Source organism: Triturus cristatus, chromosome 8 (assembly GCF_964204655.1).
Source record: "Triturus cristatus chromosome 8, aTriCri1.1, whole genome shotgun sequence".
In the NCBI taxonomy this organism is placed as follows: domain Eukaryota; kingdom Metazoa; phylum Chordata; class Amphibia; order Caudata; family Salamandridae; genus Triturus; species Triturus cristatus.
In genome coordinates, this window is record NC_140591.1 from 1,610,295 (window position 1) to 1,633,566 (window position 23,272).

At 44.2% G+C, this 23,272-nt stretch overlaps 1 protein-coding gene across 2 annotated transcripts in view; it reads left to right on the top strand.

The window, feature by feature from the left end:
* The window catches only part of LOC146799813 (NACHT, LRR and PYD domains-containing protein 3-like), a 919,540-nt gene that overhangs the window by 494,928 nt on the left and 401,340 nt on the right, over positions 1 to 23,272 (top strand). For both annotated transcript variants that reach the window (XM_085620694.1, XM_085620695.1), the window contains exon 7: positions 248 to 468. In XM_085620694.1, the coding sequence (XP_085476820.1) occupies positions 248 to 468 (221 nt within the window). The remainder of the gene's footprint in view (positions 1 to 247; positions 469 to 23,272) is intronic.

The window sequence follows — 23,272 nt, forward strand, 5'->3', positions numbered from 1 at the left end:
GGATTTTAATAGGGCAGGCGTACCGTGGTGGTTGGACCGCCACCGCGAGAATGGCGGTCCCAGAACCGCCATACTCGTAATGAGGCCCATAGTCCCTAACAGAGAAGGCGTTACCAAAGATAAGGAACTTGTTCTTTAAAACCTAACTAATGATTAACAATAAAATAATTTAAAATAATGTGCGCATTGAAAGATTGACTGGGCAATATGAATTCTTTGAAATTTGTTTGTATTTCTATCTTTAAAGGGCCACCTTGGACGAACCAGGGACGTTCCCATGTGAGAAGACAGGTCTGTGCTTTGAAGTGGATCAAGCAGGAACCATTACATATAAGTTACTCCCTTGGAATAACAACTTGTCACAATGTGGCGTTCAGGACTTGAAGTTTGCCGGGTCCTTGTTTGACGTCACGGCTGATCCAGGCTTTGTGCGCGCAGTCTACCTTCCTCACTTTGTCGATCTCAGAGGTATAGTGGAAAGCACAAATGTGTGTCTCTACCCCTTGTTGTCTGTGAAGATTTTGGTTATACGTAGAAGACCCCTCTTGATCTCATGCAGTGAAGGTAAACCTACAAGCACTGCAGAGCAGACAAAACTGGAATCTTTGACCTCTCTCTCATATTCAGCCTGGGGAAGGGCCCATGGAGGGGCAGTCAGCCATTCCTGGCAGAGACTGGACAGGATGGTTGTGAGTTCCCCCTTCAGTCTTTCTAGGTAGCTCATACATAAGACATCGCGACTAGTATATAATATAGACTCCAACCAGGTGCAGAGAATAAGAAACAAAATGCTTGCAAGAATAATGAACAAATTGGCAACAATAAGCAAAGGAAAGTAGAATGTAGAAACAAGGCATTGCTTTGGTTCTCTCTGCTGCCTTCGTGCCCCAGCTGTGATTAGCAGCAGCCACAGAATCTGTGATTGGAAACGAGGATCTACACAAACACATACCTGAAAACCAAAGCTGAATTCAGACCTCAGATAGTAATGTTTGTTCAGTCCTCTTTTTTCAGAAGACTGAGCATGGCACATGTGTACCAAACCCCAGAGGGACGGCTGAGAAGATGTAGATGAAGATGTAGGGCTGGGGTGGAGGGCATGGCCCAGATAGCTCTAACCACTGTTCTTTCCAATCGTGACATGTGTGAACAATTGTGGTGAAAGTACTGTCGTGTGTAGGGCTCATTGCTTTCCTATATTGGTCTAAAATAACATGTAAGTATTATGCAATAGCTACAACTAATACAACTATTTGTTAGACATACATAGAACATGGTCACACTATCATAAACGTATTCTTAATATTTAAACATAAGCATAACTGTAACATAAGTCATTGTAAAACACAGAATACATCTGAAGCTGGAGGTCAAAAGCCGCAGGTCAGAGGTCACACAGGCCTAGCACAATAGAAAATAACTCTGCACATGACAGCCTGTTGACATATTTCTCATAGAAAAACTGTCTGTTAGTACTCCAGCCTGTAGAAGCCTGCTGCACCACCAGGGCTGGAGTTTGCTGTCCTAGAGAGTCAGATGCAGAACTGCCTGAGCTGGAAGTAGCCCTTCAGGTGCAGGAAAGGGGACTATGGAGGTAGGCCTGTATTTAATTGTATTTCTATGTCACAGACGTAGCTGAACAACACCTGAACAATCCAGAAGGTGCCAAGCCCAGTCATACATTGTTTCCGGAGGGTTACACATAGACCCCTATTGAGTACAGAGTTCGTGTATGGGCAGACGTTTGCGTGCCTCTATGTATGTAGGTAGGACTGTCTGAGAAGACAGGCTTGCAGTTCATTTCTGAACTGCAGGAGAGTGAAGAGGTTCTGAGGGTGATGGCGGTCCACATCCTGGGTATGTGAGTGTGAGTAAATGGAGTGTATCATATGGTCTGGTTGTGCGGTTTCACCATGTAATACACTCACCAGTCCTGTCTTGAGTCCAGTCAAGCTCGTTTCTCAACCCTTTGATCATCGGTGGGTAGCTGTGGCTTCGAGCAGTCCGGCTTAAACAAAGGAACAAGTGTAGAGCAGTTAGCTGCACCAAAATAATTCAATAAGAAATCAACACAACACTAAAGAAATCTAACACCAGTTTATAAAGATAGACTGGATTTTTATGACTTTTTTAGTGCAAAAATGAAAAAGATATACTGGAGGGTTTTGGTACGCCCGCTACCAATGCACCTCCACGGTGGGGTTATTGGGCATTACTGGGATTGCAAACACTGGAGGAAGGCCCTGAACTTGTCTAGACCCTCACACCTGCAGAGCCTCAAGGCACTCGCCTTAAAGCTCCCCGGAGTTGTACGCAAACTTCTCCCTGTTAGTGGAAGACCCCCAGATCTCGCCCAGCTCTTTCCCAGAGCCCCCTTAGTTCACCCCAGATCTCTCCCTGCTCACCCACCCTGATCTCTTCCATCCCCCCATTTTCTCCTTGACCCCTTCCCCATATCTCCTACTCCCCCTGAAGTGAACTGCAGGCCACAGTAATTCATATCCAATGGGCTCGGCCAACCGAAAATCGCTGCTGTGAGTTCTAGACTACAATTGATTACTAATAATCTGATTTTTACAATAATCAACTAAGTTATAGCAATCGTTCTTACCTATTTATGAAAGCACTTTGTCACCAACTGATTTGATGTTTTCAAAACACACATTGAGCTTCTGAAACACTTTTATTTTAAATAGGAAAGTTTAGACCACATAAGAAAGAGTGTGAATGAGTAAATATTGCTATCAGATAAGCCCACAGCAAGCCCGTCCTCATGGTCACATGGTAGCCAGTGAGGCATTCCTGCTCTTGCTGCTCGCTAAGGTGGGCGGGGGTTGCCAGTCTGTGCATGTGAGGCTCGGCGCTGCCCTGCGGTCGCCAGCTTCTAGAAACGGTGCCTGGCGTGTCGTTGCCAGGAAACAGCAACCAGAGGCTGTGCCGTGCAAAGATTCCAAGCCTACTGACTAGGCAGGATCAGTTCTAGGATTTTTGGGGCCCTTGGCGAGATGGAATGTGCGAGGCCCCTCTAATTTACATAAGTGACACCTTTTGGGCTCCGGAAGCTTCTTTGTGGAGACTCTTCCTGGGCTGCAGCTCCTCCTCTCAGCCACCCTAGCCCTGATAGGCTAATTCCTGCCATCTCAAGATGGTGGAATTGGAAAAGTTGTGTCTACATCACATGGCCCACCTTAGGGGTGGTGCTGGCTGCATGTAGGCACTCCTCCTAATTTAAGTAATTTTCCCACCTGTCCTCCAACCAAATGTGGAGCAGGAAAGGGAGGTTGACATCATCCACTAGCTGGAGATCCCTGGATCGCATTTCAGAGGCGGCATCGCCTTTGAAGCTTCACGTTCAGGAAGGCCATCCTGTCCTATAGGAGGTGTGCAGCACCTCCGCCCAGAGCAGACTTTGTTCCTGGCCTCTGAGAGCGCTGGCCCTCACCCCATGTGGTTAGAAACATGTCTGTTGGTGGCAGATTGTCTAAAACTAGTCAGAGACCACACCAGTGCTTGTAGGTTTTCAGGGGACCCTCTGAAGGGTCTCCTGTGTGCATTTATTAATAAATCCATCACTGGCATCAGAGAGGATTTAATAAAACATTATGTTTGGTACCAAACATCTTCTGGTACAGTGACACCGCCATGCAGCAAGGAAACTCGTAATGACTATTTTCCAGCCCATGCACCCTCTGTTGCTTCCCTGTGCACTTTCAATATCCAAGAATGGACTTCATATTTATTTTTATTTTATTTATTTTTTCCTCATTCGCCTCCAACCCCAGACAACTAGGAAATCAGGAGATCGCCACTGTTACTCAGTTATGAGACGTAGGCCTCTGAGGTGAAAAAAACCTCCTCTCTCTGTCCCCCGCCTACCAGTAGCAGACCAGCTTCCTTCCTGTTGCTGACCTCTCGTTGTCAGGGAGAGGGTGGTTGAGCTCTCTTCTGATCACCTAAAAACTGGCGACTATTGCTACGGGCTCACCTGAGATCGAATACGGCAAGACCCAGCACAGTCTGAGAGCTTTCCATGAGGCTTAATCATAGGATGAAGGGTTGCACACATTATCAGAAAAAAGTGGTAGCTAGTTAGGCTGAAATCCAATTTGTCAAACAATCCCAGGTGGCTCTCTTCTTATTGTTTTTTAGTCTGGCCAGATAAGTTTTTGATGTTTTAAGCAAGGAGGATAGCCAGTCTGAGTGTGTGGGAGGTGAAGCCTCAACCCATCTCTCGCATATTTCCCGTCTGGCCAACAGTATAGCATAGAATAAAAAACCTCTCTTCGTGTCTAAGATTTCACTTGATATTCCAAAGATGATGAGACCAAGGGGAATTTGTATTGGGTATCCTAAGATAGTCGTTAAGGTGTTTCTGACTTTTTCCCAAAATTCTGCAATGGCTGGGCACGTCCAAAACTTGTGAGTGTCAGGGGCACTTTCCATATCACATTTTTTGCACCTAGCAGCAGGGCCTTTGGATATTTTAGAAAGTCTCGCCGGGGATAGGTAGGCCCTATGTGTGGTGAAGCAATGATTTCTTCTAAACCAGGCAGGCTTTACAACTGAAAATAAGATATTTAAAGAAGTTTGCCATAAATCTACCCAATCTGTCTCCGGGATAGATTCTTCCCACAACTCTTTAGCTAATCTAAAATCCCCATCAATGGCCTTTTCAATTGCCCAATAGAAGAAGGAAACGTATTTCTTTCCTACTGGCTTCAATACCAAGTGTTCTTCCAGGATATTCCCCAGGCCTATTGGTTTTTTGAGATTCTGGGACCAGCTCTTTAATTGTAGGTATTTAAATCTGGACATGCCCTCCTCCAGTTTTTCATTAAATAGGGCCCAAGGCAAAAGTGAGCCTGCTGCAGCTAAAGCTCCCCACACTAAAAAAACAGCAGTTTTTAAAGGGGCTGCCAGCTTGTCCTTCAGGCAACTTGGTGCCCCTGGGCTATCCCACAATGGAGCTAACCTTGAATAGTTTTCTAGACCCATTAATTTTCTTATTCTGGCCCAAATATGGGCAGCACTCCAGAGAACTTTCAGCCATACGTTCTTGAAAAATCTCTTGTCTCCATATTTAAAAAGAAAGCCTTCATGTGATAACCCCTCTTGTTCCAATATAGCTAAAAACATTTTCCCTCTTCCTAATGAGACTGGGGATTTTAACAACATCCTTGAATGTGTTAGCTGGAAATCCCATGCGTAGTATTGTTTATCTGGGAGAGCGAGATCACCTTTTTTCCTCCTGCGCCTTAACTTTTTCCAAGAGATTCTGATGGCTTTATAAGCCCACACAAATGAGTTTATAGATTGTTGAAATGTATCTATTATTTGTTTCTCAAAGTGTAGAGTAATGGTGTTAAATAGGAAGGTTACTTATGGTAAGATTGTCATTTTTACCAAATTGACTCTACCTAAGATGGTATGGGGCAGGTGAGCCCAGGATTTAATTCGTTTTTGGCACTCCCTTAAAATGTTTCAAAAATTGACTTCAGTTATCTTGTCATATCTTGAACAATCTTCACTCCCAAATACTGCATCTCATCTTTAGTTTGGTGTTGACAAATCGGCAGGTTCCAGGTCATAATTTCGTTTTTTTCTGCATTGACCTCATAGCCTGATACCCGACCAAATTCCCTCGCTAAGCTGATGACATGAGGGAAAGACAACTCTAGATCTGAGTTGAGGATTAAAATGTCATCGGCATATAAGACTACCTCCCTCTCCTATCTATAAGGTTTATGGCTTGGCGGAATTTTGGCCCAAAATTAAACTTCTCAAGTCCCGCCCCAAGATAATTCCAGTTAACCCTGTCAAATGCTTTAGTTGCATCCAAAGTCATTGCTGCCAGGGGGAGCGAAAATGTAGAGGCAAAATCGATCGCACCTATAAAATCATGTGTAAGGTCAAAAAGATTTCTATCTCTCAAAAAAGCCTTTTGGTCGGCATGTAGCAAATCTCCGGCTACCACACATAACCTGTCCGCCAGTATCCTGGTGAATACCTTGTAGTCAGAGTTTAGGAGTGAAATAGGTCTATACCCTACTACTGTTATAAATGAACTTTTAACAGATAGCTTAGCTATGATCCACCTACCGCTTGCGTCTGTCATAACATTTAGGAGACCGGCATTTGCTTGTTTTTTAACTAAGATAGCAACACCTCTAACATTGGCATTTTGATAGGAACTGGCACAATGTTCCAGCCACCTGAGTTTCCTACAGATTTGACTAATTTCCTCTCTCAGGAGGTGTGTCTTCTGCAGAATGATTATCTGTGCAGGAGTATCTTTAAGATGTTGGAGTATTTTTTCCCTCCTACTTTTCAACTCAGAGGCCATTAACTTTCCAAGATAAACATTGTAACGTTCTCATAGGGGATTGAAAAACCGAACAAGAATGGACTTCATATTGTGCTGGGAGTTTTTTACCAGTTCCCTTTGAGGTCCGAGACGTGAGCGTGAATGTGAGCCGTGACCGCAGTGAGCAGGAGAGACGCGAGCGCAGCAGGAGTGCTGCAGCTGCAAGCCGCGAGCGGCGTGCCCAGCCTTCAAACTGATTACCGCCACAAGCCATCGCCGCTGCAGCGAATTACAGCAAAGCGAAGAGCGAGCAAGCGGGCAAGCGAGAGCGACAGGAGCCGTGAGTGGCGTGAGTGGCGTGCCGGGTTGGGCTGGGTCAGCGAAGGACTCTGAGCAGCTGGCGCTTTGGCCTTCGACCTTCGCCTCAGGTCTCGCTGGAGAAACTGAGAATCTATTGAGGCTATTGAGGCCAACGTAGCTAGAGGTGACTGAGTAGTCATCATTAAGCGCCATTAAGCGCCAAGTGCGGAGCGAGGTAAGGCTGGGAGGAGGAGCAGGTTGCTTGGCTTCTATAGCATCTCCACCTGTCTCCCCTCATTCCCCCTCGTTCTGTTTGGTGTGCTTGCTGCCGTGCACTACAAGTTTGCGGCCTGAGTGGGGAGAGGTGAGACGTGAGCCCGGCCACTGACGATAACATCGCCACCCCCTTTTGAACAGACAGGAGATGTAGAACAGAGGGAGTGCAGAGACAGTGTTTAAGTGGCAGTGCGTCAGTAGAGTAGAGCACTGTGCTTATCCTCGCTGTTTCCTCACCTTCCTGCAGCTGCTCCTGTTGCAGCAGCAAGGGTGGCTGAAAGCAGCATGCAAACAGCAAGCAAGCAGTGAGTCGCCGTCCAGTGGGGGTCAGGTTGACAACTGAATCACTGAATCATTGAACAAACAATTGAGTGGAGGTGAGTTTCTCTCCTTGACAGTCAAGTAAGCTGTTGCGTGATGTCTTCCAAAAAATTACGTTCTGGGCGTGTACTTTCCTCGTCACCAAGCCATACAAGTAAATTAAGGAAATCATATAGTTGGACTAGACATCTACAGCATCTTTGCTATAAATCCAACCCATCAAGAAAAAGGTGAACACCGGGCACAGTGTAAGATGCACAATAGTTGCAAATCAACTCCCAATTACACAAAAATACCTAAAGTTTCATAAACATTTGACATACATGCCTGACAGCCATATATCTGCATATAGTAAGACAAACAATTTCATATGTTTATGATATATCTCTTTAATTAATATAGAATATAAAATATTTTTTTAAATTTCACTTTCAATCTTTTTCTCTTCTATTAAATTAGTGAATTGTTTCCTCTCTATAAACATGTACAATCATAGATAATAATATATCAATATATCATCATGTTACTCATGTGCATATAAATCGATTCCAATATGCTATATATGGATTCTAATTAGAACATGATTAGTTATACCTAATAAATTTACAGTGCATGTTTGTATTACTCTAATACTTTCTCATTTCTTTTGCTAAGGTTATTCTTCACTAATCATATAAAAATCAACAACAAGTTACAAAAAGCAGTGCAAAGATATTCTGTCCAGTGAGTGATAGATGGACGCATAGGCGGTCGAATAACACAACGCGTTTCGGCTAGGCCTTCGTCAGGAACCCGCTCTGATTTTACACTACATATAAAAAATAATAACAAAAGAAACATATACTAATTAAAACCAATATTAAAAATTGGGAGTCAATATAGCAATCATTATTCTTTTGTAAAACTGAAAAGGTAATAATTTTATACAAATTAACAAATCTAGTCCATAGTCTCATAACTCAACAGTGATCCACACTCCCATGTTATAATTAAAAATGTATCCCTGTGTTTATCGTGAATATATTTGAAAACATAGATGTCTACAATTTATTTAATTCTTTCGACACGAGACCCATGGGTTAATATCAATAGCCAATAATTTCCTGAGTAGTAACATGCCCTGATATGTATCATCTATCATTTAGGCAGATGTCTGTTTCTCTCAGTTGATCTTTCAAGAAACGATATTATACTAACCCTCTATTGTTTGACTGTTCATGTTGTTAACTCCAACTGATAAGTCGAGCTCAATTTGTTTTCTTCTGCTTGACGATGATGTATGCTATAACTAATTTGAAAACGAGAAAGGTACATGTATGTATCTCAAATAAAGGTTCAGATTAATTTGAAGTTCTCATGGCATGGCAATCATTCTTCCATAGGTCACTCACTTTTTATAAGATGGCAATCTGGACAACAATGTGGATTCCAGTTGGAAAAGTATGTAATCAAGGATTGCAGCGTCTATATTGTCTTCTACGGAGGTTTTAGATCTAGGGATATAAATATATAGATGTATGTTTTGTATTATCCCGACTTACATTAAATCTATTTAGAAACAAATCTTCACTTAAGAGACGTTTAATGTACCTAAATTATTAAATCCTTTCCTAGTTGGCTCTATCAGGCCTAACGGATTATACTATTTCAACTGGTACAAGGTATTTCATTTATACATTTATATACTGCTTGTTGGTTAAGCATATTTTAACTTAATGCTGATACTCCGCTGTAACCTTCTTAATTTACATATACGTTTTAAATACACATACCTTAATCCATATAATCTTGATTAATTATGTCCATGATAACTCTTTTACATTTTGTCGTTTATTTCGACGATATCCTTTCTTCGTCTAATGATCTATTCAGTCCTCCTAGTTAATAACATGAATACATATAGTTCAGTTCATGCCAAATCTCTCACCTCTAAATTAAACTTGCACCTATCAATATTGCCCTTGGTCCGTTTATACGGACACTAGATCAAAAAACCCCGTCTTGTTTTTAATGAATCAAAGTTATAGCCGTGTACAAGACTTGATATCATTTAGAGCTATAGTCTTATAACGACTGACGACGCAATTAAAGTCCCGATTAGAATTTAGCTTTCAAACCGACCCAGATCTAAAGTTAGCTTGGTTTCTAAGTTGTATCTTAGACTCAACATACCTCTTCTCTCATGTGCTCTGCGTCTTCGTTTGATTCAATGGCTACCCGACTTGCGTCATTGTTGCTCTATTTATGTACGTAATTTAAACGTATGATTACTTTATGTAACTAATCATTGATATAGAAATGGGACTACTAACGTGCCGGATAATGTCAATAGACCGTGCATGTACTAGGCTAACCTAATCACTAGCATGGAAATAGGACTTGTGAAGCTCAAGATGATGTTTGCTAAAGTCACGCCATGATGAAATGATAAATCTGTCTCGCTGGCATTCTGGACTATTTATGAGCATTGAAAAGCTAATGGGTTTGTTATAATAAAGTCCTAGTAACGGATGTTACTTTTTAAATTCGTACTAATCGTGAATATTACCAGTTTGTCTTTATATTCAGCACTTATTATATAAAGGTCTTTCGACAAACATACCCCATGTTTTTCAATTAATCCAGCACAGCATATGGTACGATTTAAATCTATCTGACCTCATATCAGAGAGAAGGAAGATTTAGCCATTATTTTTGATAGCTTGGTCCCAGGGTATTTCATGGTTCAACCCGGAAGTTACTGTATTAAGAATAAATATCCAGTAAACTTCTCTCATTTTTCTGGTCTTGTCTATCTCTATACCTGCTCGTGGCCTAATCTTTTCCAAAATATACCACTGGATATCCTCTGGTGTATGTCCCAAATCTACAAAATGTTGCACCATAGGTGCCGATGTTTTCTGAGTTCTAATTGCAGATCTATGTTCTGTTAGTCTAACATTAAATGATCTCCCTGTTTCTCCCACATATCCCATGTGGCAAGGACATATAATCAAGTAGACAACATTTGTAGATTTACAATTATTCAGTGTGTTAGGGGAAATGTTGACACCATTAAATGTAAATGTCGATGCTTCAATAGCCATTGAGCAAGATTTACATGAGTACACTTAAAATTTCCCACCACTTTTTTCGAGCCTTCCACATTAGTTTGGCTAAAAATCGTCTCATTTTTCATCCTCGAGTGGACTATGTGATCTTTCAAGCTTTTATTACGCCTATATGCAAATAGCGGTTTAGGTATTATGTCCCTTTCTTTGGATTTGTCCACATTTAATATATGCCAGCTACAACATACCGCTTGGCGAACTCTGGCATTCAACATGGAGTGGCGTGTAACAAAAACCAAAGGTGGATTTATTTTGTTTTTTATATTTGTTAATAAGTGCGGCCTGTCATAGTAACGTGCCCGCTTATAGGCATCCCGTACAATTTTATTTGGATAACCCCTGGCCTGAAACTTTTTCTTCATGGCTTCTGATTTCTCATCAAAATCATTAATGCTTGTACAGTTACGTCTCAGGCGCAAGAATTCGCCAAACGGTATGTTGTCCTTTTGGGTTTTGGGGTGAAAACTGTCATAATGCAGTAGTGTGTTCCTGGCCGTGGATTTAGTGAACAACACTACTGTTAAAATTCCCATTTGATGTTTAATGAGGATGTCCAAATATTCTACTTGATGGGAACTGATGTTATGAGTAAAACTGATGTTATCCTCACACAAGTTAATCCACTCAATGAATTCAAGCAATTTCTCATATGTGTCAGACCAAACGAAAAAGACATCATCAATGAACCGCGACCATTTGGTTACAGATTCATAAAATGGTGCTATTTCGTTATAGATGTATTTATTTTCAAAGAAGGTCATATAAATGTTGGCCACAGTTGGGGCACAAGATGCCCCCATACTGACGCCTTGATTTTGTTTATAAAGTTGTTGGTTGAATTCAAACACATTATCCTCTAACACGATCTTTAAGCATTCCAGCACAAACAAAGATGGGCATTCAATGTTGTAAGCTTTAATAAACCAATGCACAGCTGTGAGTGCTCCTCCGATGAGTATGTTACTGTATAAAGCCTCTATATCCATAGTGACCATATACTGGGTATCCATACAAAAAGGTGTATTTTCCAATAAATTGATAATATGTCTGGTATCTTTTACAAAGGCTGGAGTTTTGGATATATGCTTGCATAATATAGCATCTACGTATTTAGCTAATGGTTCCGTTACTGATCCGATAGTGGTTACTATCGATCTCAGCGGTGGATCCCTGGCGTTCTTATGTACTTTTGGTATACCGTAAATGCTAGCCATTCTAGGTTTTTCTTTATTGAGGAAAGTCCATTCCTTCATGCATATATCTCCATTTTTCAATGCCTTGTTTGTTATTTTAAGTATTTGTTTAACAGTTTGAGCTGTATGATCTCTGGTGATTGTGCAGTAGTACCTTGTGTCTCCCAACATTTGGTTCATCTTTTTTAATATATATGCGGGAGTATCATACACGACAATACCACCTCCTTTATCGCATGCTTTGATCGTAAAGCTTGGTGTCTGTTTGAGGGTTTGCATTGCTGCATATTCCTCTTTGTTTAAATTGAATGGTGTTGTGGGTACATGCTTTGTAATATTCAAAACTTTATTATACACCACTTTTTCAAATACTGCCACTTCTGGTGGAAGTTGATCTAATGTAGGTGTAAATAACGATTGTGGTGCAAGGCCAGATAAATTTGAAATCTCATCTTGTGTCTGTGTCTGCAAAAAATACCTTCAATCTTATGCTCCTGAGGAGGCAATATCGGGTCAAGAATTTTTGTTTTCCAAGTCCCTCTTAGTAATGGCTCCACCCCTGTCTATGGGGGAAGCACGGGAAAACTCTTGTGGTCTTGCGGGGAGCCAGATAAAGTGCTGCGAAAGGGCCAGGGCCCAGACAAAATTAGGTACGGAGGATGGCCTAAGCGGACAGTCATCTGACACCTTCCTAGACGCAAAACTGTGTCCTGGTTCTCGTGCTAACCATGCGATCCAACAGAGCCAGCAGAGCCAACAACACATTCCCTTGAACCAATTAAAACTAGAGGGCCCACCTGTTGGTACACCCGCCGCATCGGTCGCTGCCTTGTGTGTAAAGTTGAGTCCGGAACACCTCTTTAACCAGAAGTCAGCAAATCACTTCTTTGAATAGGGAAAAATCAAATTGTACGACTGTGGCTGCATCTGTTGTCTCTCCGAAGGAGGGGGGCGCTGACAAGGGAACAAGTGATGATGGTGCGCTAGAGCGTGCCAGAGGTTTCCGGGAGGACGACGGGAGGGATGTTTTTGCGATGGCTGAGAAGGCAGTGAAATGATCTCTGTAATGTTGTTTGAAGTGCAAAAGGTAACAAAATTTGACACCACCAAACCCTCGCTTAAGATACCTACACAAACGGAAGAACAGACTGATGTTAGGCCTGTCTCACCCGCTTCCCGGGGAGAGCAGAGAGATGTGTCTGTGCAAGCTGGAATACCTTTTTTCTTATTGCCCCCCCATTGAACCCTTGTGTAATCTTGAAAAGGAAGGGCTTTGTCTAAGCTCACTCTTTGGGGAAGCTGAAGTGGGTCCCCCTTCGGGAAATGTCATACTAAAATCTTACCCGTTCATTAAGGGCAAAAAAGGGGGGCAGTAGAGTCATTGAGAAAGATGAGAAAATATGGGGTCATTTCGGGCGAAAAGGCAGGGGAGAGACGGAGGGACAGGCCCCATCCCCATCTGCCTTACAGGTAGGGTGACCAGGCGTCCCGGTTTTGCCAGGACGGTCCCGGTTTTTAACCAGCTGTCCCAGCAAACTACAAGAAATTTAGCTCACGTCCCGGTTTTTAGAGAGGACCGACTGAGAATGTTGGGAGGTGTTTTTTATGTTTTACAAAGCAGGGATAGTTAGCAGTTGTTTCAAGAAAGCAATTTAATCAACAGGCAAGCTGCTGGGTTTAAAAATTGCATGCGGTTTTCGCAATTGGGGGCCTGTTGCGGGCCCCCAGGAGGTTAGGGGGATGGGGGGGTACCTGCATTTGAAGTAAAATTGTAGTCCTTCTTCTATTTTTGTGACATGTCTCGGTTTTTGGCTTTAAAATTCTGGTCACCCTACTTACAGGCCCAACCCCCTAACTCATCAGTGAAAGGAGGATCAAAAGCAGGGTAAGAGGGGAGCTTCCACAACTAACCTCAAAGGGGAAAATATGAAAAAGAAACATAAAAAGACAAGACGATTCCCTAAACGAAAAGTGTAAAAATTCTATTTTCCACAGATCCCAGATAGCCAGAGTGTTGTTCAGACTATAATGAAGGAGGGTGGTCCCAAACCGCCAGCTGAGGAGGGTGCTCCCAGGAACCCCATTACAGCACATTTGACACCTGATGGGAGAGTGGAGGCTACTGGAACAGCAGCAACTCCATTAAGTCTATTGTTGCAGTCTCCACAAGTACCTCATTCTCTCCAGACTAGCGAGCTGGGCGATCCATAGGGAAGGGGAACGCTAATGGGAGGTGGGGCTCCGATACACCAGACATGGTCCAGAGCATTGTGAGCCAGAGCAGATGGCAACCTAGAGGTGGGGCCCCAAACACTGGGCAGTTCACAGATGGGGTCGAATAGAACTCTTACAGGGACAATAGCATCGGATAATAGAAAGTCAGAGGTCCCAACCACCACCATTGTGTCGCACTTGAAGATTAAGCCTAATGAGGGGGTACAAGCCGTTAGTCGTGGTGATAGGGTGCCTCTATGGATTCCTCCAAGAGATGCTGTAAAGAAAGACAATGTGGCGCAGAATGTTTCATCACCCATTGTGGATTTCATTTGGCTGTTTGATAGTAAATCCTCTCCGATAAGCTGTTTGATAGTAAATCCTCTCCGATAAACAGAGGATTCATTCTCAAACTTTTCTCCGAAATAGAGGCACTAAAGTTGATAGAAAGTAGGGCTATTTCAAATGTGAAGATTAACCTGCATGAGAATTTTTCCCACTCTAGAGTCACCTTTTGCTCCCTGATCGTGGCCAATTTGGTTATGCAGAATTGTGAGCACTTCCTAAAACGAGGGCTAGATATAATGCCTGTATCAGATTGTGGGGAATATTCCACCATGTAGCCTACAACTCAGTGTCAAAAAGCTCTGAGGGCCGATAATTCTGTGGTGTTAGACGCTATGGGCCCGACTTTGAGTACCTCTTGGATGATGCTAAAAATATTATGGTCTCATTAAACAAAAGGGGTCGCTTAATAAATCTGGTGTCATATGCTGTAGTTTCCCGTCAGGCCTCAGATATAGAAGACGATTCGGCCCAGTGGAGATGGGTATCAAAAGCTCTGAATACTAACTGTCCGGTAGTAGAAAGAAGCATTCCTTTGAGGTAGCCAGGGGGGTTCTCCTGTTTTGGAATATGGCTGGTTTGGGTCATAAAGAGGAAAAATTGAATTTCTTAAAATCCTTGAATCCTTTGATTATATGTCTACAAGAAACCGGGTCGTGCAAAGATTTTGATTGTGATGGCTTCTTTGTTTTCTCCTGTCACGCTAAGCACTCCGTAAGGGGACATGCTAGCGGGGGTGTCTCCATTTTGCTCACGAATTCGATTAATTGGAATCAGAAAGTCTTTCGCCATCCATCAAACCTCTGTATTTTCCTGAAGCTGGCATGTCTGGGAGAGTCTGTTAGGCCTACCTTCTTCCTGGTGGCAAATATATATATCCCCCTGGGATAAATTTCAACCATTTGTTGAGCACACTCTTTGTATATATTCATGAGATAGCTACCATGGAAGAATGCCACTTAGTGGTATCAGTGGGAGATCTAAATGTGAAAATCTCCAATTCTGCACTGGAGATCTATGCCAATCCAGATAAAGAGGATATTTGGCATATTCCTGATTCCTTACTACCGGGTAAATAAAAACGGATAAACAGGAGTTTCTCCTGCTTGATAGCATCAGAAGTACGGATTTGGTTATCTTAAATGGGAAGGTGCCTGTTGATAAAATAGCACAATTTACTTTTCACTCCCATCATACACAAAGCCTATTGGACTATGTGGTTGTCTCCTATCAAATGTTTGGGGCCTTTCAAAACCTAGCGGTCTCTCCGTCAGTATGGAGTGATCACAGCGTAATAGGTCTGACAATGGCCTTTAATCTACCCACTCTGAATCAAGGGAACTTGGGCCAAGGCTCGGGGATTTTTAATAAAGCGAATGGACGTTCTTTTTGGACGCAAAAAAATACCACCAAGGTAGGTGTGATAGTGAAGAAAATTTATGTAGAACAGCAGGGCCATGCTTATGCTAATATTATACAGTACTTTGAGGCCCAAATGAAGGAGATTAAAAAATTTAATTCTGAATCCACCGGTCCCCGCCTGGCAAACCAGGGTACGCCTTTGCTGAAAGTATTAAATCAAGAAATTAACCGTGTAGGCCGAAAACAACATTTACAATTTTCCACGGGCAAACAGCAGGAAATTAATCGCCTTAAGCGAGTAAGAAGTCAATATAAACTCAGAGAAGGGAGTTTGATGATAAATGGATTGGGTTGAGGGAAGCTGCAAGAGTTAAAGATTCAAAAAAGTATTGGCACCTGATTGCAGAATATTGTGACTCAAGACAGAGTGCTCTCCTATTCCGATCCCGGAAAGGGAGTGGGTGGATTATATCTCACTATTATATAAAAACAACAGTTCAGTACCTTTTTTGATGCCCGCCACAGAGGAGTCTTCTTTTCTGGAATTTTGACCCCCGACAAGGGTTTAAGTAGTAGGACACGTAAAGAATGCCAGAACCTTCGGCGCTCAAGGACCTGATGGTATCCCGATCATATTAATCTAAAAGGAGTCAGCTGCATGGGAAGCCTTTTTGGTGCCATTGTTTAATTTTTGCTTTCAAACCAATAATATTCCCTCCTCTTGGAAGGGGAGCATTATAGTTCCTTTGTTCAAAAAGGGCCCGAAAAGTTCACCCACTAGTTTCAGACAGATTGCGCTGTTGGACGCATCGGGTACATTATTTGTCACCTGCAGCAATGGGCCCATGACCAGAACATCTTACCACCAGAACGGGCTGGTTTCAGAAAGAACCATGGAACCCTGAACAATATCGCGGGTGTCCAGACCATTGTAGAGAAATATGTTCTCTCACGAAGCATGTCAGTTTATACGGCAGTCATTGATTTCTCCACGGCGTTTGATAAAGTGGATCGTCAGACGCCGGTGAGAAAGCTCTCCCATCGTGCTATGCCACACCACCTCTTGGGCCTAATAATAGAATTACATACAGACACCTGGTGTCAAGTGATGATGGGAGGCTTGTATGGGCTATCTTGTAGGATTAAGACTTAGAACGGACTTAAGCAGGGTTGCCGGTTGGCCCCTCTTTTGTTTTCTTTTTATATATATGATCTCCCCGGCACGTTAAAGTCAGTGAGGGGGGATGCCCCTAGAATTAGTACAATGTCCATTGGGTCCTTATTATATGCAGATGACGTTGCAATTTTAGATTTAACCTCTATTGGCATGCAACGTCGACTGGACGCCCTAACCAAATATGCGAAGGACCACTTTTTGAAAATCAATATTGCTAAAAGCAACATTTTAGTCTTCAGCAAGAAAGGTCTTAGAATAAAGAAAGGGTATAAGTGGTCGTTGGGGCATAAAGAACTAGAATTGGTTGATGCGTATTTGTATCTGGGGAAAGTTTTCTCAAAAAATGGGCGAGATTCAGAGCATATTAAACTGTGTGTTGGTAAGGCTGCCACCCAGGCTGGAGCTTTAAACAGATTTTATAAAAACCTGTGGGAGACGCCAGTTTAGTCATGGTCTGTCAGTATTTAAGGTTAAAATTCCTCCGTCATTACCATATGCTGCAGAAGTACTTGATAGGAACTATTGGCTCGCTTTTGATAAGGCTGAAGGCCAGTTTTTCCGCCAAAGGTTTAATTTAAACTCTTTGGCTGCCCCACATGTTCTACGCTTGGAATCCTGTCTAGTCTCTTCATATATTTCATCCTTGTAGGCGGTCCTGAGGTGGGGGAATTCCCTCTTCTGGGGGGACGAGGGCACCCTTAGGGCCGCTTTGAGAATGGAAATTTTTGACAAATTAAAGGATCAATCAGCTTTCTTTAGATCATTTGCTTACGCAAATGATTTATTTGGGTTCAGTTTAAATAGTGATTCACCTATGCCAAAATCTGCACTGAAGTTATTTTTAAAGAAGTCTGCAAGCTCGATTAGCATGGCAAGAGACTCAGTTTTAAGTCAACCTAACTCCCGCAATGAGGTGGTCTGTGGGAGTGCTGTGGGGAATAGGCCTTAGCCCTCTCTAATATGGAATCTTCCACATGGGATTAGAAGGTTGATACTACTCTTGAGAACCAGCCTGTTGCCTTTGAGAGAAGTTATTGGTATAAGGAGAAAAAATACCAAGAGAGGAGAGAATTTGGGTATTGTGTTTTTTACAAATTCAGGATCTTAATCACGTGCTATTTGTGTGCCCGGAACTACAAAGGGCCAGGCGTATGTTTTTAAGATCATCGTTTATTAAATTTAACATTCACTCTGCTCGGGAGGACCGATCTTTTGTCTTGTCCCCACCAAATGAAATGGCTTCCCATAGGATATCTCAATTTTTAAAAACATTTCTGGCTATTTTTAGGACATTTTCAAACGTTTTGTTTGTATGTTGTAAAGTCTGACGGCTGGACGTTGTAGAATTTTGCACTATATACAAAGTATGTCTTCCTCTCTTTTCTCCTTTTAATCTACTGGTGTATTTTTTTTATTGTACTGGTGTATTTTTGTGGACCTCCGTTGGAGTTCCAGCACAAATAGAAATGGAAATTGGAAATTGGACTTCATATTGTAGAGGTCATATCCGCTCATGCAGATATTTCCACACATGTGCTATAGTGCACCCTACCTTAGGGCTGTAAGGCCTGCAGTAGGGGTGACTTACCTATACCTCATGGGTGGCTTACCTATACCTCATGCAGTGTAGGTGGGCATGGCACACAGGAATGTGTGCTATGTCGACTCTTACGTTTTCTCTGCAACAAGACATCCAACCTGCAATGGCAGCGTGCATGGTCTTGGTGAGGGGTCCCTAGGGTAGCACAACTGGTGCTGCAGCCCTAGGAGACCCTCTTCAGTCCCAATGCCTTAGGTACCCGGGGTACTCTTTTCTAGGGTCTTACAGGGGTTGCTGAACTTGTGCCAATTGAGATGCTGTTTTGGGGAAAGTACACTGGTACTGGGAACCTGATTGGCAGGGACCCAGCACACTGCAGTCAAAGTTCCATCAGAAGGCAGGCAAAAATTGTTGTTGGGGAAAGGTGTACTGCAGCAAGAACCCAGGTTACCACAGTGGTTGTGTGACCTTGCCTTGTAATACCCTTACAAACCTCTTTAGGATCTGTTAGGCTTTGTTTGTTCTAACCTTAGCTTGACCCTGGGTAGCTGTGCATGTACTTTTTTGTTGTTGCAGTGTTATATAGCACAGACTTGTCCCGAATGAATAGAAGTGCTTTACTTGAGCACCAGTTACATTACACAAGGACACATTCATTTAGTTCTTGGCGGTGCAGAGAGAGAGGTGATTGGCCGTGAATCACAGGATTTTGACCCGGCATTAAGACTCGAGCCTGGTTCCCCATTTCCAAAGTCAGCAGCTCGTCCCGTAGTGCCACACCTTCTCCCTTTAAAAAGATGTTCATTTTAATAATAGTTTCTGAGTTGTAACTGTGCGGCTCTCCTTAAGACGTGCACCTAGATCAGCTGCATAACAGTTCCGGGACCTTCCATGTGAGCGAGACCTGGAGTGTCATAGAGACATTAGAAGTCAGACGACTTGGAGCTTCGGGGTTCTCATCCAGGGGATACTCATCAATAGTCATAATCTATTAATAATCCCCGCCCACATGCGGGATCCCGGAGCATATAGAAAATACATATATATACATATATATGCATACGTGAAAACATATACATGCAGCCTAAAATGTTTCAAACATGGCAAAAATGCTGAAATTACATCGGTTTGCATTGTAGTACCCCTAACCCATAAGGAAAAAAGGAAGCACTAAACCAATTGTCTCACAACAATGCTTTATTGCCATTAAGCAAACTTGTAATTGCAGGCATTTGCCTGTAGGCTGCAGCAGAGTATCAAGAAAACAAAGAAAACTGACACCTTGCCTTTAAGGCATTAGAGTAGGGGGACCGTGCTTTAAGACCTGTAGGAGACCCCCTGCTCCCATGATGCACCACAGGTGACAGTTAGGTCAGCTCTTTTTTCCGGCTCCTTCTATGAGGATCCTGGAGCTTGAGCTCTTCAGTTATTTGACTGAAAGTGACTTTTCCTCAGATTTTCTCAGAAAATTCGACATTTTCTGACACCTTAAGGCCTATTCTGCTGGTTTTTTGATTTAATTCTAATTTTTTCCAGTCAGAATGCCTGCCTTATTCAGGAAATGTCCTTCCTGTGGCAATAAGATGGCACTGGCAGATCCACACTCAGTGTGTATTGTGTGTCTTCCATTTTCACACAATCCTGACCAGTGCCCCCACTGCCAGAAATTTTCCAGGCGCACTCTACGTGATAGAGAGCGCATAAAGCTCCATGCCCAGCTGCAGAAGGAAAGAAGCCGTCATGGGGGTGACCATGGACCCTTCAAACCTCCCTCTTCAGCCAAAACACACCGAAAACTGCGATATACCACCTCTCCTGAGCCCAGGAAGAAGAAAATTCCAGGAGATTGGCCGTCGCCGTCGAAGTCGCCGTCGAAAAGACCCAGGCATTCTTCGGCGTCAAGAGACTCATCTCGACGTCAAGATTCTCCGCCGCATACAAGTAAGTCGGCGTCGAGGCACAGCACTTCGGGCTCGAAGGCTGTTCGTCTTATGAGACCCGGAAAGTCTCCGTTGACGTCAAGGCTTCCGTCGACGTCGAGACACTCTCCGCCACCCGCGAGCGGGTCAGCGTCGAAAGTTACGACGGCGAACATTTCGCTGCAAGGGGGCTTGTCGACGTTGAGAGCTTCGTCGTCCCATCACTCGACGTCAAGAAGATCGACACCAACCCGACATCATGGGAGGTCGACGTCAAGATCACCAGCTCGACGTCGAAAACACCAGCCCGACGGCGAAGGTTGACATCAAGCTCTCCAGGTCGGCGGCGAAAGTCGACGTCGAGGTCTCCAGGTGGCCGTAGACGATCGACGTCGAGGCCACCGTCGAGAGCGGAACAGCATTCCAAGAGCAGATCCCCTCGATCGACGCCGATGGTGACACAAACTTCATCGACGTCGAGGCATTCGACGTCAAGGGATAAAACGACAGCAGCCACAGAGAAGACCCCGCGTAAAGTGATGTCCAGGTCCAGATCGTCATCTGGGGTCCAGTCATCATCCCCTGGACTGCATATCGTGCAAATTTCTCCGGATAAATCTCCTAAAGCTACTGAAAGATATGGTCTCTCACCTCGCTGGTTGGAGAATGTGGGCACAGGTGACTGCAGAAGTCCGGGCTCGGACTACTCTTGCACTTATTCACCCTCTAGAATCTCACCGCGGAGAAGCAAGTCTCCTCCCAGGAGACCAAGATCGCCTTCTACACGCCGATCACGGTCCAGAGATCGTCCGTCTTCTTCCAGAAGACAGAAATCACCTTCTAGACGCCGATCAAGGTCCAGGGTTCATCACAGCGACCGTCCCCACAAAAGACGACGCACCAGATCACCCACATGGTCTTCCTCCACCAGGTCCTCGGTTTGGGACTATTCTCCGACCTTTTCCTCGACTCCTCCATCTCGGGTGTCTCCCATTGATGACATCGCTACCTTCTCCGATGTCCTGGGTAGGGGTGCGCAGAAATTGAACATCACGTTGCACACCCCTGTGGTTCCCACATTGATCATATTTGACGTTGCACCATCGCATAGCTCCCAGATCTCTGCTTCCTTTGGTTCCAGGCCTGTTGGAACCAGCTATGGTCACATTTCTCACCCCTGCTGCAGTAGGTTCTGTGCCTTCCAGGATCGCCAAAAAATATAAGGCCTAGCCGAGGATCCCTTATTCCTCAGAGCTGATCCACCAGCAGACTCAGTCATTCTGGCAGCTGCCATGAGGTCGTATTCAGCATCAGTGTCATCTTCTGTCCCCCCAAAGAAGGACAGTAAACAGATGGACTCCTATGGCAGGAGAATGTACAGTACTTCAGCTTCGCACATGAAAGTTGCAAGTGCCTCAGCCCTTCTCAGGCGATATGACCGATCTCTTTGGGACTCTCTCTCCAGGTTTTCTGAAAAGCTCCCTAAAGAGGACCGGCAGGACTTCAATGAGATTCTTCTTGAAGGTGGGCTTGTAGCCAATTAAATCATAAGTGCGGCAGCGGATGCCTCAGATCTTGCCGCTCATGGTTATTCCTATGAAGTCTTTTCTCGGCGCTCAGCATATCTGCAACTGACAGGCCTTAAGCCTGATGCGCAGAAGAAGATTTTAAACCTGCCTTTTAATGGCTCTTCCTTGTGTGGGGCTCACGCCGATGACAAAATGAATAAAATGAAAACAGAAATGGATACCGTCAAGGCTGTAGCACAAGGAATATCGGAAGCGCTTTCGTCAGGGCGACAAACGTTCCTTTCAACAGAGGGTTCAAACCCCTGAATGGTCCTCCCAGAATCAACAGAGGCCCCAATTCCAACAGAGGGGCCGAGGCAGAGGAAGAGGGAACGCCAAGCAGCAGCAGTCCACCTCGAAGCAGCCTCCCAAACAGTGAGGCTTTACTTCCTCCGTGCCCGTTCGCCACTCCGAAGGAGGGAGTATCGGTTTTCACCTGGAAGAGTGGGAAACCGTAACAAGAGACAAATGGGTGCTGAATATTGTGCGGCATGGTTACTTGCTAAGGTTCAAGTCTCCCCCTCCGCAAGTGCCCCCGCAATTGAAGCACCTTCCTCGACTTCAAAATTGGCTTTTACAGAACGAAGTAGCTATTCTCCTCTCCAAAAGAGCCATAGAGGAAGTTCCACCTCTCCAAAGAAACCAGGGGGTATACTCCCGCTACTTTATAGTTCAAAAGCGAGGAGCAACCAAAGAGTATAGGCCTATCCTCGATCTGCGCCTGCTGAACAGGTTTATCAGAAGGGAAAAATTCAGAATGCTAGCCTTGCATCAGATCTTTCCGCACCTTCACCAGGGAGACTAGATGTGTGCAATCGACCTACAGGACGCCTACTTCCACATTTCTGTCTCAGTGAAACATCGCAAATTCCTCAGGATTCAGGTCTCTCGTCACCACTACCAGTACTGAGTGCTTCCGTTCGGCCTCAAATCCGACCCACGCACATTCTCCAAGTGCATGGCAGTGGTGGCTGCCTTCCTCTGCAGGCGGAAGATCTTCGTCTATTCCTATCTGGACGACTGGCTCCTGAAAAGTGCTACACCTGCACTGCTCCAGCGCCATCTCTCGTACTGCCGCAACCTACTGCAGTCCTTGGGGTTGCAAGTCAACTACAAGAAGTCGGTCCTCAGCCCCACTCAACGGATACACTATCTGGGCGCTTTACTGGACTCCGCAGAGGCAAGCGTGTGTCCTTCGGAGGAGAGATTGTCATCAATGCTTCTCAAGTGCAACACTCTTCTCGACACTGCCCTTCCCACAGCCAGGCAAGTGTCTTCACTACTGGGGTCGATGGCCTCGCGCATTTACATTGTTCCCAATGCACGCCTTCACATGCGGCCTCTACAACAAGCACTCGAAGATCAATGGTCGCAGAGGTCAGGTCGCTGGGAAGATCGTGTCTCTCTCCACCAAGCTGCCAGGGACTCCATCAGATGGTGGATGAAACGCTCTCATCTGCTGCAAGGAGTTCCTTTTCATCAGACGCCTCCAACACGGACAGTGGTCACAGATGCCTCAATGCAGGGCTGGGGTGCTCATATGGGCTAGCTTCAGGTACAAGGTCTCTGGTCCAATACAGAAAGAAGTTATCACATCAACGTCTTGGAGCTACGAGTAGTCCATCTGGCTCTCAAATCCCTGT